Source organism: Oryzias melastigma, linkage group LG7 (genome assembly GCF_002922805.2).
Source record: "Oryzias melastigma strain HK-1 linkage group LG7, ASM292280v2, whole genome shotgun sequence".
Classification (NCBI taxonomy): domain Eukaryota; kingdom Metazoa; phylum Chordata; class Actinopteri; order Beloniformes; family Adrianichthyidae; genus Oryzias; species Oryzias melastigma.
The window spans coordinates 19,505,123-19,518,966 of NC_050518.1; the positions used below are offsets into that span (position 1 = coordinate 19,505,123).

Sequence of the window (13,844 nt, forward strand, 5' to 3'; positions counted from 1 at the left end):
ACCACGGCAGGGTTTCTGGAAACTCCAGATAGGTATGTTTACTAGATCTTTGGCACCCTCTGCTGGAGCGGATCTTCTCCTGAATCCACTGAAAAAAAACCTGATTCTGTATCAGTCAGAGTGTGAGAGGACAGCTGCTCTCAATTAAAATCAGCGGCCTAAAAGGAGGGAGAGAAGCTGCAGTCATTTACAACTAAAACTGGCTAAAAGAAAAGAGAGAAGACTGTTGGAGTACAGCTGGAATCCAGCAAATGTATCCTGTTGGAACGTGGACTTCAAAAATGAATTCAAATGTCTCAGTGTATTTGATTAACTAAAAGATAGTTTCCCTAAAAGGGGTTAAAAACTACAACTCCAAAGGTTTGGAAAAATGCTAGAAGTCTCCTGGATTTTTGTGTCTCTCACTATTAAATGTGCATTTAAAGTCACACCAAGAGCATTTACAATTTTAAATACACATTTATCAGGTCAAAAGGGACCAAAATTCCTGAAATGTATGGATCATTGTAAGATTTCATGTGTTGTGTAGCTGTGGGAAAAAGCTGTGCTGATTCGGACAACCAGTCCAAAGATCACTTCCGTCCCCGAGGTCAACATCCCAAAAGTCTGATTCCAAACCCTTTAAAAAAATCTAAAAGGATTCATACTTTCTTAAATATACCACAAAATGTTCAACATTTTTCATGGGAGAGAGTGTCAACATGTGGTGTTGTGACCTTGAGATGAACCATGACCCTTAAAAGTGCATCCTGGGGTGATATGGCTAGAAAGAGCTCATAAACATGCAGTAATGAAGTGAATGTTGCTGTTAGAACTAATTTTATAGGACTAATTTAGAAGGTAATTGATAAGTATTGATGAATTCATTTATGAAGTTTTTCTTACTTTAATATTTTCATTCTCAAACAATTTAGCAAAACAACCAGAACCTCATTCTCTCAACAGTTACACACTGCCAGTTATCAGATACCCTGCAGGAATGAGATGGACAAAAAAAGAGATACAGACCACAAATGTTAAGACAAGAAAGTTCCTCACCATACATGGAGGGTTCCATCCCATATCCAGCAACCCTTGCACTATATTCTAGCCACAAGGAAGGAGGCAGAGGACTAGTGAGCGTGGAAGTCACTATCCAGGATGAAACATCCAAGATACATGAAGCTCAAGGCCCCAAGGTCTCAGTCAATGGAAATTAGAGGATGCAATGCTGGAGGACAGAGTCAAATGGGAGGACAAGCCCCTGCATGAGATGTATCACCGGACCATAACTGAAGTAGCTGATGTCAAGAAGTCCTACCAATGGCTAGAAAGACTACAGGACAGCTCAGGAAAAAGCCCTGAGCACCAGAGAGATACAGACTCAGATCTACCACACCAGACAAGACCCAAGGTGTAGACTGTGCATAGAGGTAACTGAAACAATCCAGTACATAACTGCAGGGTGTAAGATGCTGTCCGGGAAAGCCTACATGGAGCGCCACAACCAAGTAGCTGGAATAATATACAGAAACGTGTGCAGAATATGGACTGGAAACCCCTAAGATAAAATGGGAAACGCCTCAGAAAGTGGTAGAGAATGAGAGAGCAAAGATCCTGTGGAACTTCCAGATACAGACGGACAGACATTGTAGTGGTGGAGAGAGAACAGAAGAAAGCTGTTGTGGTGGATGTGTCAGTACCAAGCGATGGTAGGATCGAGAAGAAGGAACATGAGAAACTGGAGAAACACCAGGGACTCAGGGAGGAACTGGAAAAAGCTTGGAAAGGTGGTGCTTGTGGTGATTGTAGCACTGGGGGCAATAACCCCCAAACAAGTGGCTACAGCAGATCCCTTGAAAGATCTCGGACATCTCAACCCAGAAAAGTGCAGTACTAGGAACACCCATAGACCGTTCAATAAGTCAGCATAGCACACTTCATCTTGATGCTTTATAAGGTCAAAAATGTAGCCACACAAGTCATGAGATTTCATTAAGATTTTTGTTTATTTGGTGTTTAACAGGCTTCGTATATTTAAATTCATGCAACTTTGGAATATTTTGTCCAGGAGGAAGGCATTAGAGAAACAATTTACACTAAAAAATAAGGCACCAGTAAGAGCTGCTCAAATAATTGGCTCATGCCCCCAATTTCTCCAGCAGATAATCTATACTTCCAAATCTCAGTAAGTGCCCTAAACTAGCATAGTGCTCTAAACTGTCATAGTGCTCTAAAGTGCCAATAAGTGCCCTAAAGTTTCTGTCATCATGTCACACGTCATGAGAGTAAATGTTTACTTAATTTTCTTTTATCACGTGCATTTAAATGCACTTTGCAACATCAAACTCTTTATACAGCCACTCTCAGATTGTTCAATGCATCTTTGAAAGTAGACGCATTTTTTGCGTACTCGGGGACCAATCGGTTAGCCGTTACAGATTGGACACGCCCACAATTCAGAGCTGAATTTATAATCAGATCTGCAGAAACTATCCCACAAAACACCAGTTTGTTTATTTTTCCTAAATTCATCTAGATTATAAGTAAGGCTGCTGGGAACACTTTTAAAATAACTGTAAAGATGATCAGAGTGAATTTTTACTTTGTATGACCAAAGGTCAAACATTCCATTTTAAATGAACAAGTATATTCAGCTTCGACTTGAATTAAAGGCATAAGATTAATTCTTGTTAATCAGATGTGTCGTAATCTCAGTAATATTTCACTTTTGGAAGAACGCACAACATTTCAAAGAGGAGGTTGGCTGCAAGCAGAGCAGTGTTTCCTGTTTGAATGAAAAAAACAGAGGAAAAGTTAAAAACAAAAAAAAAACTAAAAATAAAAAACTATAATATTATTCAAAGGAATTTCAAGAGTTACCTGTAGTGTCATAAGGTGGAGAGACTTCCACAAGATCACATCCCACAAGCTTCATCCGACGACAGCCCCGGATGATCTCAACGGCCTAAATTGAATATGATTAATTTTATAATCCAAGACTGACCCCTGCACATATTTATTCATGCATATGTGGAAAAATGAAATTTAGAATTATGTTTTATTTGAATATTCAGACATTTTCTTTTATTTTTTTTCAATGAGGGGGACAAGTAAGACCATTTCTGTATCCCTCCTACAAAATCAGTTTGGACTCCTGCCTCACAGCAAGAAAGTACTGGTTTGAATCCCAGCTGGACCCTTTCTGTGTTCTCCACGAGATTGTGTCGGTTTTCTCTGGCTTCCTCCCATGGTCCAAAGACACGCTTTATAGGTTAATTGATATTAAACTGTCTCTAAGTGTAAATGTGTGTGCGATTCTGCAACAGACCGGTGACCTCTCCAGGGTACCACGCCTTTACCAAACAGTGACAGGGATAGGCTCCAGCAACCTCATGGCCCAGAAAGGGTTTCAGTAGATGAATGGAAAATCTGAACCAGCAGCTCCAGATCTGCAGGGGATTATTTCTCGCAGCTACAAGAAACACGTGTGCCGTCCCCAAAATAGAAGAGCTGCCAACAACTTTGTGTCTTCCGGTCTGGCATAGCACTACAGCTTGGGTTTATGCTGGCCTTTCTGTTGCTTTCACTTAGTGAGACATGAACTCCAGCTGACCCCAGAAAGTGCTCAGGCTTTTGACACCCAAATAATGGCTGCAGATTCTTTTCATAGATTTATTTGGCTGCTCCAGAACATCGCTAAAAAGTTCTTGATTGGAAAGCAATTTGGGGATATTGGAAGAAGTTTCCTTCCAATATCACATTGATTCTGTTGACTTTTCCCCCTTTTGACTATGACTTTATTGTAAAAGGATTGCTGGTGGTCTTTTAATTGTGGTTTTGCTGTTTTTTTAGATAACCCCCCCCAAAAAAGTGTAATTTTCTAGGATATAGCTTCTGCAGAGCAGCAGAAGTTTATCGGAAATTCAACTTTGAGTTGTGGGACTGTTGGGGCGAAGCAACCCTTTGTTTACAGGCTGTCCTTCTAGCTTATGGCCCCCACAACCCAAACCTAACTTTACCAGCGCAACATTGGAGTTATCCAGAGACGTACATGGATCGGGTTGTTTACAAGTGGATGCATCAGAATTGAGTGGAGCTGGAAGCTTATGACCCACCTAGTATATTTTCCGAGTCACAAATAAGCTCTTTTTCAAACAGCATTTTTTATACTTTTAATTTATCAAAACTTGAATTAAAAATACTCAGAAATCTAATTTTAATTTTCTCTTTATTTACCTTCAGCATTAGAAAAATGGAACCAGAACATGTTAAAAACACAATTTTCATTAGAGTGGATCTTTAAAGATACTGTGACCTTGATCTTTCCTCCTATTCCATTTTTGTCCATCCATCCATTCATTTATTTCTCATCCCTCCATCCATTTTTAGACCCCATTGAATCACTTTTGGGGTCATGGGATTGCTGGAGCCTATCCCAACCACTGCCAGGGCACACACAATTTAGAAGCACCAATGAACCTAAGAAGCATGTTTGAGGACTGTGGGAAGAAACTCACACATGGGTGAGGAGAACATGCAAACTCAACACAAAGGACCCAGTTGGGATTTGAACCATGGCCTTCTAAGTGTTAATCACTTTTTTTCATTTTTTTCGTACCTTTAACAAGCCAACACGAAAATACTGTTCAATTAATTGTCTGATGTTTCTCACCCAATAGAAGGCGCCGTGATAAAGAGATAGTGATTGATAAAGTCTTTCCCTTCAGCTGCTGTTTCATAAAGACATTCCTGGTTCTTGTAAGTCTGAACATGTGGCAGAGAACTAGAGAGCCTTCCAGATGTCAGGTTAGGAGACGGTCTAACGTGTACCTGTGCAGGTGTGAGTCCTGCGATCTCTGGTGTTCCAGTTCCTGGTGCAAAGCCTGGGTCAAGAGCATCAATGTCAAAACTGAGGTAGACCGGGGTAGAGCCCATCTTATCCCTGATTTGCAACATGAGAGGGGCAAGGGATTTGTGCCAACACTCTTCCGCTGGAATCACACGGAAACCCTGCAGAAGAAAAAAGGATGTTTGATAGGAAATAGTCATGTTTAAAGGGTAACCAAACACTAAATAATGACATTTTTTGGGCTGTTAATTTCTTTAAATAGGGATTAAAAAATGCTGTCTGTTGCCATATTTTTGAAAATTTAAAACATTTTTTAATTCTTGAAATTATAGTCTAAAATCGTCAGGTTGAAACAAGGTGTTACAGTTGAATTTTGTGATTGGTCAACTGGCGTAAGTCCCCCATGGTTTCAGAAATTTCATTTCATCATGCTCTGCAGATCCAGTATAAAAGCCCCGCCCATCTTTGATTCTGTAGCGGTTAGTCGTTATCGTGTTAGCTTTAGCATGACTCGTAGGTGCATTGCCTTTGGGTGACAAAAATCTCCTGGCTTGCACAAATTTCCGGTGGACTTGAAAGTTGGGCAACAGTGGTTGAGTGCAATTGGAATTGAATCCAGCAAACTCTGTCCCGGTTGATGGGATTTGCAATGAATGTTTCACTTGGGATTGTTAGCTTCAGGGACCTGCACAGGATTTTTGAGGGGCAGGGGCTCAAAGTTGGAAAAGGGCAACAAAAATTTGTTTTTTTTTTGTGTGCGTTTGGTTTTATTTACGTTTTAAATAATATAGAAATGAATGAAAATGTAAATATATATACATATATTAAGAAATAACTACTCCTGTTCGTGAAGGTGATACAAGTGTCATTTTTTATGTAAACACTTTATTGTCATAGACTTATCAACATGAATCAAGTTTAGTATGAATTGTAATATTTTAAACACAAATCCAACAACTTTCATTCCACAATGCTGAAATTGTTATTATTTAATATCATTATCACACTGTCACACTTTCAGTGGAGTTTTGGTCATATTCTGTCTCCTGTCAGTAACTTCAGGTTCATTTTGATCATCCACAGGTGTTTTCATTTCTGTTCATTGTCTTCAGAATAAAAGTGTCTGGTTTTTGGTTCTTTATTGTCAGGTCCTCTACTTCTCCATAGGTTTTTGTCCTGGTTTAGTTTATTTATTAAGTACATCATTACTGCCGCCAAGATCAGTTTCCTGGATTTTGGATTTAAACACATTTTCCTGGTTTTGACAGTTGAACCCAAAAAGACTTTTCTTCTATATTCACATCCAGCTAAACTCCCTTTTGTATCTTGTCCTCTAAACACAAGATTTTGTTATGATTTCAAAGATTTGACAACAAAAAATTGAGAAACTGAATGAAACAGAATTTAAAGAAGGCAATTTTAATCCGAAAATATGACTTTAAACAGATTCATTTAGTTTTAGACCTGTAGTGAGGAAGCTATGAACTTGCCATAAATATGGTTATTTTATTTTGAAAATCCCCCCGGTGTTTTATTTTGTACTTAGCATTCAACTTCTTTTCTCTGCACGATCTGTGTGCTGACTTGATGTGCTCAATCGTCTATCGGAAGTAGAAACAGAGTTTTTTTTTCTTGTATTTGCACTTTGACTAGTCATCCTAAAGTATTGTAGCCAGGAACTCAAAACATAATCTTCTTCTAAGCCTTAGTCACATGCACCTGTACGAGGGGTTGACCTGCACTAGTTTCAATGAGACCCAAACTGGCAACCCCCGCAGCATCTCTGTCAGCTTATGGAGCAAATGAGCTTCACCGCAGGAGCGAAAGCCACTGATCTGTTGGGCACCAACTGGGTTTTAAACGGTTCCGACAAGCATCAACATCAACTGAATTGGAATTATCTGTAAAATTCAGTGTTTATCATGATTATTTCTTGATCTGTTGTTTTGCCAGTCTTGTGTTTCCTTTGTTCCCCCTAGTGGCAGAATTGGGCATTGCAGCCATTTCTTTAAAGAACCAAAACTGGTCACAGGAATGGGCTAGAAACTTGCCTCTTTTTTTCCAACATCCAACACGTTTTTCTTTTCATGACTGGGCGGGATTGGACCGTACGTTTGACATCCCTGCTCTAGAGAGCAATACTATTTTTCCATCTTCATGTTCTTATGATTATTTTGCAATCGGATACAGTAAATATTATGTCCCTGCTAGTTGTTTTTTTCATTTACAGTAATGATTGGGACAACAGGATGCCTATTGTGAGTGGGTATAAGACTGACTTGCAAAAACTGATTTGTCAGATTCTAACAGGTTGATGTTGATTTTTTTTTTCCAACTCCTTGATGTGTGTCTCCAAACTCAGAGATGGTCATACCTTTATACGATTCCATTCGTAAGCGTCTGCAGAGTACCCAGTACCCCGCATACCAATCTGAACCACATTCCGAGGGCTCAGAAGCCCCTCCTCCAAGCAACGTCTGAAAGTAGTCGCGTGGCTGAACTTCTCCCCCAGGACCACATCGCTGGTGTCAGTGTGAGCGTCAACGTGGATCAAACCCACTGGCCCGTGCCTGATAAGACATGAAAGGATGGGAATAATTGCATCAAACACAAGGGCATTCTGGGAACTTCAAAGTATCAATGATGATGTGAGAATACAACGAAACTCGTATCCTCTACTGCTGCACCACAGCCGCCTTTGGTGAAGCAGTAGGGCGGTCGACCTATGATATGAAGATTACAGGTTCAATTCCCGCCTTGCCCGCCCACTGAACCCCCACCTTGGCTCTGGTGGAATGTTGGCGCCAGTGTTTGAATGTGTGTGAATGGGCCTTCAAAGAAGGTAGAAAAGTGCTATGAAAGTTTACAGCATTTACTATAACTTCCCCATCTGTGAAAAAAAATCCCAAAACAACATCTTATATCTTTTGAATAAATATTTGCTGCCATAGAGATCACATTTTTTTGTAGAAAAGGACTTGCTGTTTAAGGAAACAACGTTTAAATCAGTCAAAAGCAACATTTTGTCTTCACATAACATGACCACTCTCAAGGGAAAAAAAGCAAACCATTTTCTAAAAACCAAAACAGTTATTAACCTTTCAAACACCAGAGCTTTAGCTCAAGTGTTGATATTCTTACAGCTCTTGTAACTTCTCGACGGAAGTTTTTCTGTTCCATCAATTCTGATTTTTTTAAACTGTTGAATTTTCTTTCTGATTTTTTTTTTTTTATATAGAACTGTGTACAGTTCTCAAAAACATTATCTGATTATTACAAATGTTTACAAATATTTTTGATCAGTATAAATCCTTTTGACATGCATAGAGGTATCTAAAATCCTACCCTCTTGGTAATTCTATCAGGCCCTCCGGACCATTTTATTTTGCTGTTATTAATGGCCAGATGTTGTCTTGTGCATATTTATAATTTGTATAATTTTGACAAAACATTTTTTATGGAGAGTAAAATACTGAAAGTTATTTAAGGTTTAAAAGTTGATTTGTTCTGGAATAATATTACTCCCTTTATATTAGTTATATTTATGCTAAAAAGTCACTTTTTAAAGAAAAATAATTTTTTTTAGTTTTATAGTGTTCAATAAATGTTTATCCTGTTCGGCCCACGAACTAAGGTATGTTTTGGATTTTGGCCCCCTGTTTGACACCCCTGGGTTGGAGTTTGATAGTGGCTATGTCCGAGTCCCGCCTCCAAACCCAAACTACAAAAAAAACTATATATTGCCCTGGATTTTAAAGGCAATTGGGACACGATGCTCCCTACTTTTCTTTCCTTTATCTAACAGTGGAGTCATAAATTAACATTTAAAAATGTTTATGACTCCACTGTGTTCTGATGGTGAAAATGAGGATGGTTTATTCAAAAATTAGATTTAAACACGCTTTTTTTTTGTTTAAAATTGTTCGACCGCAATGCATTGTGGTCTATATTCGCTAATATAGTGAGCATAGATGCACATTAGTTTTACACAAAGACCTCTGGGAAATTTTTAGTGCACTCGATTTTGGAATTGTAGGCCCGATCCGAATACTCCCCTTCTCCTTTCCCCTTCATTTGAAGTGGTAGTTGAAGTCGAAGTCGTGTCCGGATTATTTTTTTTTAAGTAAGTAAATACAAACAGAAGGGTCTGTGTCACGCCAAGAGCTTTTATTCACTTTGGTTCACTCTAAACCACAGAAGTTTACATTTAAATGTAAGTAATGACTTTATGTTGCTGAGTGACCTTTTTAAAGTTACAAAACCGCTGTTGTTATGTTTATTCGAGCGCTGTAGCTCCGCGCTAAAGCTAGCGGACCGATGATCTTGATGACATCATCAAACAAGTCACACCTGAAATATTAGACACTATTTTTTATCACCCTCCGTTTGGAGCAAGCACGGAGGGGGAGGGAGAAGGGAAGAATTCGGATCGGGCTGTAGATTCAGACAGAACTAGAAAATGGCGAACACACTATGTAGTGCACTATATATTGAGTAGGGCGGGAATTCGGACATAACCCATGTGTTATTTAGGTGTCACTGGTGACACCTCCAGGATTAAAGGGTTAAAGACCCACTTTTTTGTCATTTTTCTATTGATGGAAGACATTTATGAAAAAATTTACTTAAAATTGCATCTCTTAATGTTAATTTATTCAAATAATAAATTCAGTTTGAATTAAGATCGTATTTGTGATGTAGAGAATACGCTGGGCGGGCCACACACTCCCTGCTCCGCCCTCTTAACAGAGGAGAGGGAAGGAGGGAAAGCGGAGAGGGCGTTGCTCCAAATAGTCCCGCCCACAACCCAGAGGTGACTTTCTAATGAACTACTGTTGCTCTGCAGAAACTATGTCCTAGAAAACAACACAAATTTTATGATTTTGGCTTGAAAATACATCATGGAAATGCTGTGAAAATAGATCAAAAGATGAGACTTTAAAGTGTTTTATTAGTAGTGCCAAAACATTTATAGCTTCATGCAAAAAGGTTCACTTACTTCTCAGCAATGGATTGCAGTATTGGATATGTAATTGTGTGATCTCCACCTGCAAACATCAACATCTCATTAAAAAATTGTGCCAAAACCTTCTTTAATTGCAGCTCTTCAGTTCCACTGCGGTTTGACAGGTTTGAGGGTCTGTCTGCTGATCGACTCTCACCCATTGTCAGCGGGATGCAGCCGGTGGCCAGAATCTTTCTATAGGCCTCCCTGATGCGCCTGAGGGAGTCCTTCAGGTCATAGAGGTTCACGTTTACATCCCCGATGTCAGCGACAACAAGGGACTCATAAGGTGCTGCATTGGTTCCACTGTTGTAAGCCCGCAGCAAAGCAGACTCTACTCTAATCTGCCGTGGACCAAACCTATAAAAAAAGGAAAATATTCTATCAAAGTTGATAAGAAGACATAAAATTAAACAATGACATGATAATTCTCAAAAATATATAATTTACTTATAATTTACCAAAAATGCAGAATAGAATGGTAGACTAGAATATGGTAAAAAGGCAGCTGGATGGCTGAAGTGGCTGTGTGTACAACTAGTACATAAAAAACCAGGGCTTGTTTCCCAGGACAACAATCTTAATCCAGTCCCATCCCAGATAAAGTACAGGGTTGTGTCAGGAGGGGCAAAGGACTATGGCAGGAGTCTGCAACCTGCAAGTCTTTAACCCCTCCACGGTGGCTCTCTGGTTATAGGAAAATTGAATATATATAATTTGAAAATGTAAAATATTTTAGGTTTATCTTATATATTTATTAAGCCAAAAAAGTCAGAAAAGTCAAACGTTTTTCAATTTCTTCACAAACAGCTGAAGGACAGTCTGTATCACTCAATCAGGACCCTGACTACAGTACCCATAATGCCCAACAATCCATCAGCAGTTTGGTTTCATAGTTTCCCAAAACGAAAAGATTTTGACAGATGTTTGAGTTAGAGATGGACAAATTGATGCCTCGTGAAGCCAGAATGGGCCCTGGGCAGGTATGGACATCTGCTGGAGGGGGCGCCAAAATGCAATGATTTGTTTTTATTTTTTTAAGAGTTTAACACTCCACTCATTTCGAGTAAAAATTTTAAAAAGGTACTAACTAAAACCAAAAATAAAATGAAATGAACTGAGGGAGAGACAGAGAGCAAGATGGGGAAACGACAAGAAACTACATGATAAAAAAGACTTTAGAGTCTGCAGGAAAATAATTCCATATAAACCAAGTGTTAAACATACTGTAAGTAAATAAGACTTTGTGGCTTCTACTGGGATATTATCAGTAAGAAATCCTCCAGAAAGGCTTTTTAACTGTTGTATGAAAGTATGAAAAGAACCACAAAAGAAGACGCAGTGTTTTACAATCGACTTCAAAAACCTTGACAACAAAATAATCCGATGGAGAGGAATCATCACAGGACAGGAATCGCATTTTAATAGAGAGAAATCAGGCTGGGAACCGTGAACTGTGTGCTAATGTGGGTGCTAGCAACTCGCGAGTAGTATGCTAGTTTGGTTCGTTGATGTTTGTTTTTTATTAATGTTTCATGTTAATCGCACATATTCACGTTCATCATGCACAAAAACTGATGGAAATTCATGTGGATAACACATGAAATGTGCTGCATTGTTGTGCTGGAAAAGTACCTCGTAGCTAGCACTACAAAGCAGCACATTTTATAAAGCGAGCCTAAATCTCGTTGTCGGTCGCCCCCCTTTTTTTGTAAGAAGTGTAAGTGAGTTTGTACATTATTTTCTTAATCCGTGCCGTCACTGTTGAGTTTTTTTCTTGGTTGTACGGACCGGAGGAAGCCCAACCAGAAAATACAGGGCTAACGCTTCCTGCTCAGTGACGCAAAGACAGCAGAGATCAGTCGTTAGTGAAGGAGCTGTGGCCATAAACTTTATCCTGCCACACCATTTACTGCTATTATACAGTTTGGCAGATGTATTTGATGTTATGATCAAAGTTTAAAAATGTTTTTGTATCGGGTAAAGATGCTAGCTGGAACCGTTTTATCAAAGTACTATGAAATCGTCCATGTGAAGGTAAATTCTGAAGCAATTGAGATTTATTTATTATGTACGTAATTAAAAAAAACAAAAACAGTTTTAGTTTCATTCCAAAATGTGGTAAAGGGTGTTTTTATTATTATTATTTAGCACTTTGAGATATTTTTAATAGGCGATGGACTTTGTTAATAAACTTTATCAGTCATTAATGAGGTTAAAGTTCATCAATCTCCCTCATTTCTAGTCTTGGGTGGCAATCATTTACAAGCTCTGTTATACGGATTTTAGCACAGAGCCAGAATAAAAAATCAGATATTTAGAAGCTGTTCATTTGACAGCAATGCCTTATCTGTAGCAGTAGAAGGCACAATTCTTGCACTATTTACAGCTTGAGCTTAATAGATAATAAATAGTTAAATATACCACAACATCAATAATTTTCTAAGCTTTAATTCGAGCCATATTTTGTAAAATCTAGTAATGTATATCAGTGTTGAGAGGAGAGATTTCCCTACGCGCTTTCTGCTGCGCAGAGTTTTTTGTGTGTGTGTGTGCACGGTCACGTGACTGTCTGGCTTCATATGATTGGTCACAAGGAGTCACATGACGGTACGGAGCCGGGGGAAGTTTCTCCCCCTCCGGATCATTTCAGATTATTTGGATTTATTCCAGTCAAAAGGAACGATAACGAGCAGCGAGACGCCTAGTGTACTCGAGTAAAAGTCACGTTTTTCTCTCAGAGTTGTACTCAAGTAAAAGTAAAAAGTAAGTCGTATTTTGACAACTCTCACAAGTACAATTTACCCAAAAAGTTACTAATCAAATGTAACGGAGTAAATGTAACGAGTTACTACCCACCTCTGCACACAAGGGTTCAAAAAATCCCAAAAAACACCTTAGGTCACGGGCCAAACAGGATAAACATTTATCGAACGCACTAAAAAGACATTTATAAAACGTAACTTTTTAACACAACTAGGAATAATAAAAAATCAGGAATATTATTGTACAATAAATCAATTTGAACCCTAAATAACTTTCAATATTTTACTCTCCATAAAAATATATATTTTGTCAAAATTATGCAAGTTATAAATAAGCACAAGACAACATCGGGCCATTAATAACAATAAAGAAGATTATATATAATCACCTGGCGGGCCGGATCCGGCCCCCGGGCCTTGAAATTTGACACATTGTGCCAAACCATATTCAAATGGCCAACACTTACCCCATACAAGTCACAGGTCGTTAGTAATGTATTTCTTTCTCGAAATGTTTTAACAGGAGTTTTACATCATATATTTCCCGCCCTCTATTTTTCTCAGCACTTCACCATGTTAGTCAGAAGTTCAGAGAGAGAATCAGACATGTTTGCAAACGTCCGGAATCTGCCAGTAAAAACAGCACCTGGCTCCGGGCCGGTTGGAGGTTCCGGTGTCGATGGGGACGCCCACAAACGCCGCGTCCAGGCCGTCTGCAGACTCCCGGTACGGCAGCTTGGCCATGGTGGGGATCCCCGAGACCCGCGCCTCGAACTCAGCGCTCGGCGGGATATTGAAGCTCTTCCCGGGGGAGCATGCTCTGCTCGGTGTCAGAGCTCTCTGAGAGGCGAGGGACAAAAAGTTCGCCACTGCGGCGCTTTTAAAGCTCAACTTATTCCAACATGGAAACATTCTCTTCATCTCGTCTTGGAGCCGAAGCGGCGGCGGGGTAAAGCATGGACTGTGTAAAGTCGACCTTTGAGAGGTTCCTGGAGAACGTCATTAAAGGCGTACACGCAAAAATGAAAGTAGCCTACACCTCTTTTCTTGTCAGCAAAATACGTTCAAAATAAAAAATTAAATAAAAAATGCATAATAATATTGTTGAGCTTTACAGATTCACCAGCAATGAAGTTGATTTAAAAAAATCTCTACTTTTGAAAAAGATTGAATTCTAGCCTCATGGCATGTTTTTAGGAATTACAAAAAAGTCAACAGTTTTGTCAGATCCATGGACTTTATA

General features: G+C 39.1%; 1 protein-coding gene across 1 annotated transcript; it reads right to left on the reverse strand.

Moving 5' to 3' along the window:
• Positions 1-1,964: 1,964 nt before the first annotated feature.
• agmat (agmatine ureohydrolase (agmatinase)) lies at positions 1,965-13,844 on the reverse strand. The gene is made up of 7 exons (XM_024292059.2): positions 13,248-13,844; positions 9,994-10,196; positions 9,831-9,879; positions 7,206-7,401; positions 4,813-4,992; positions 2,863-2,947; positions 1,965-2,767 (listed from the first exon to the last, which is right to left on the reverse strand). The coding sequence occupies exons 1-7, from the start codon at positions 13,520-13,522 to the stop codon at positions 2,694-2,696; spliced, it is 1,062 nt and encodes a 353-aa protein (XP_024147827.2). The 5' UTR covers positions 13,523-13,844; the 3' UTR covers positions 1,965-2,693.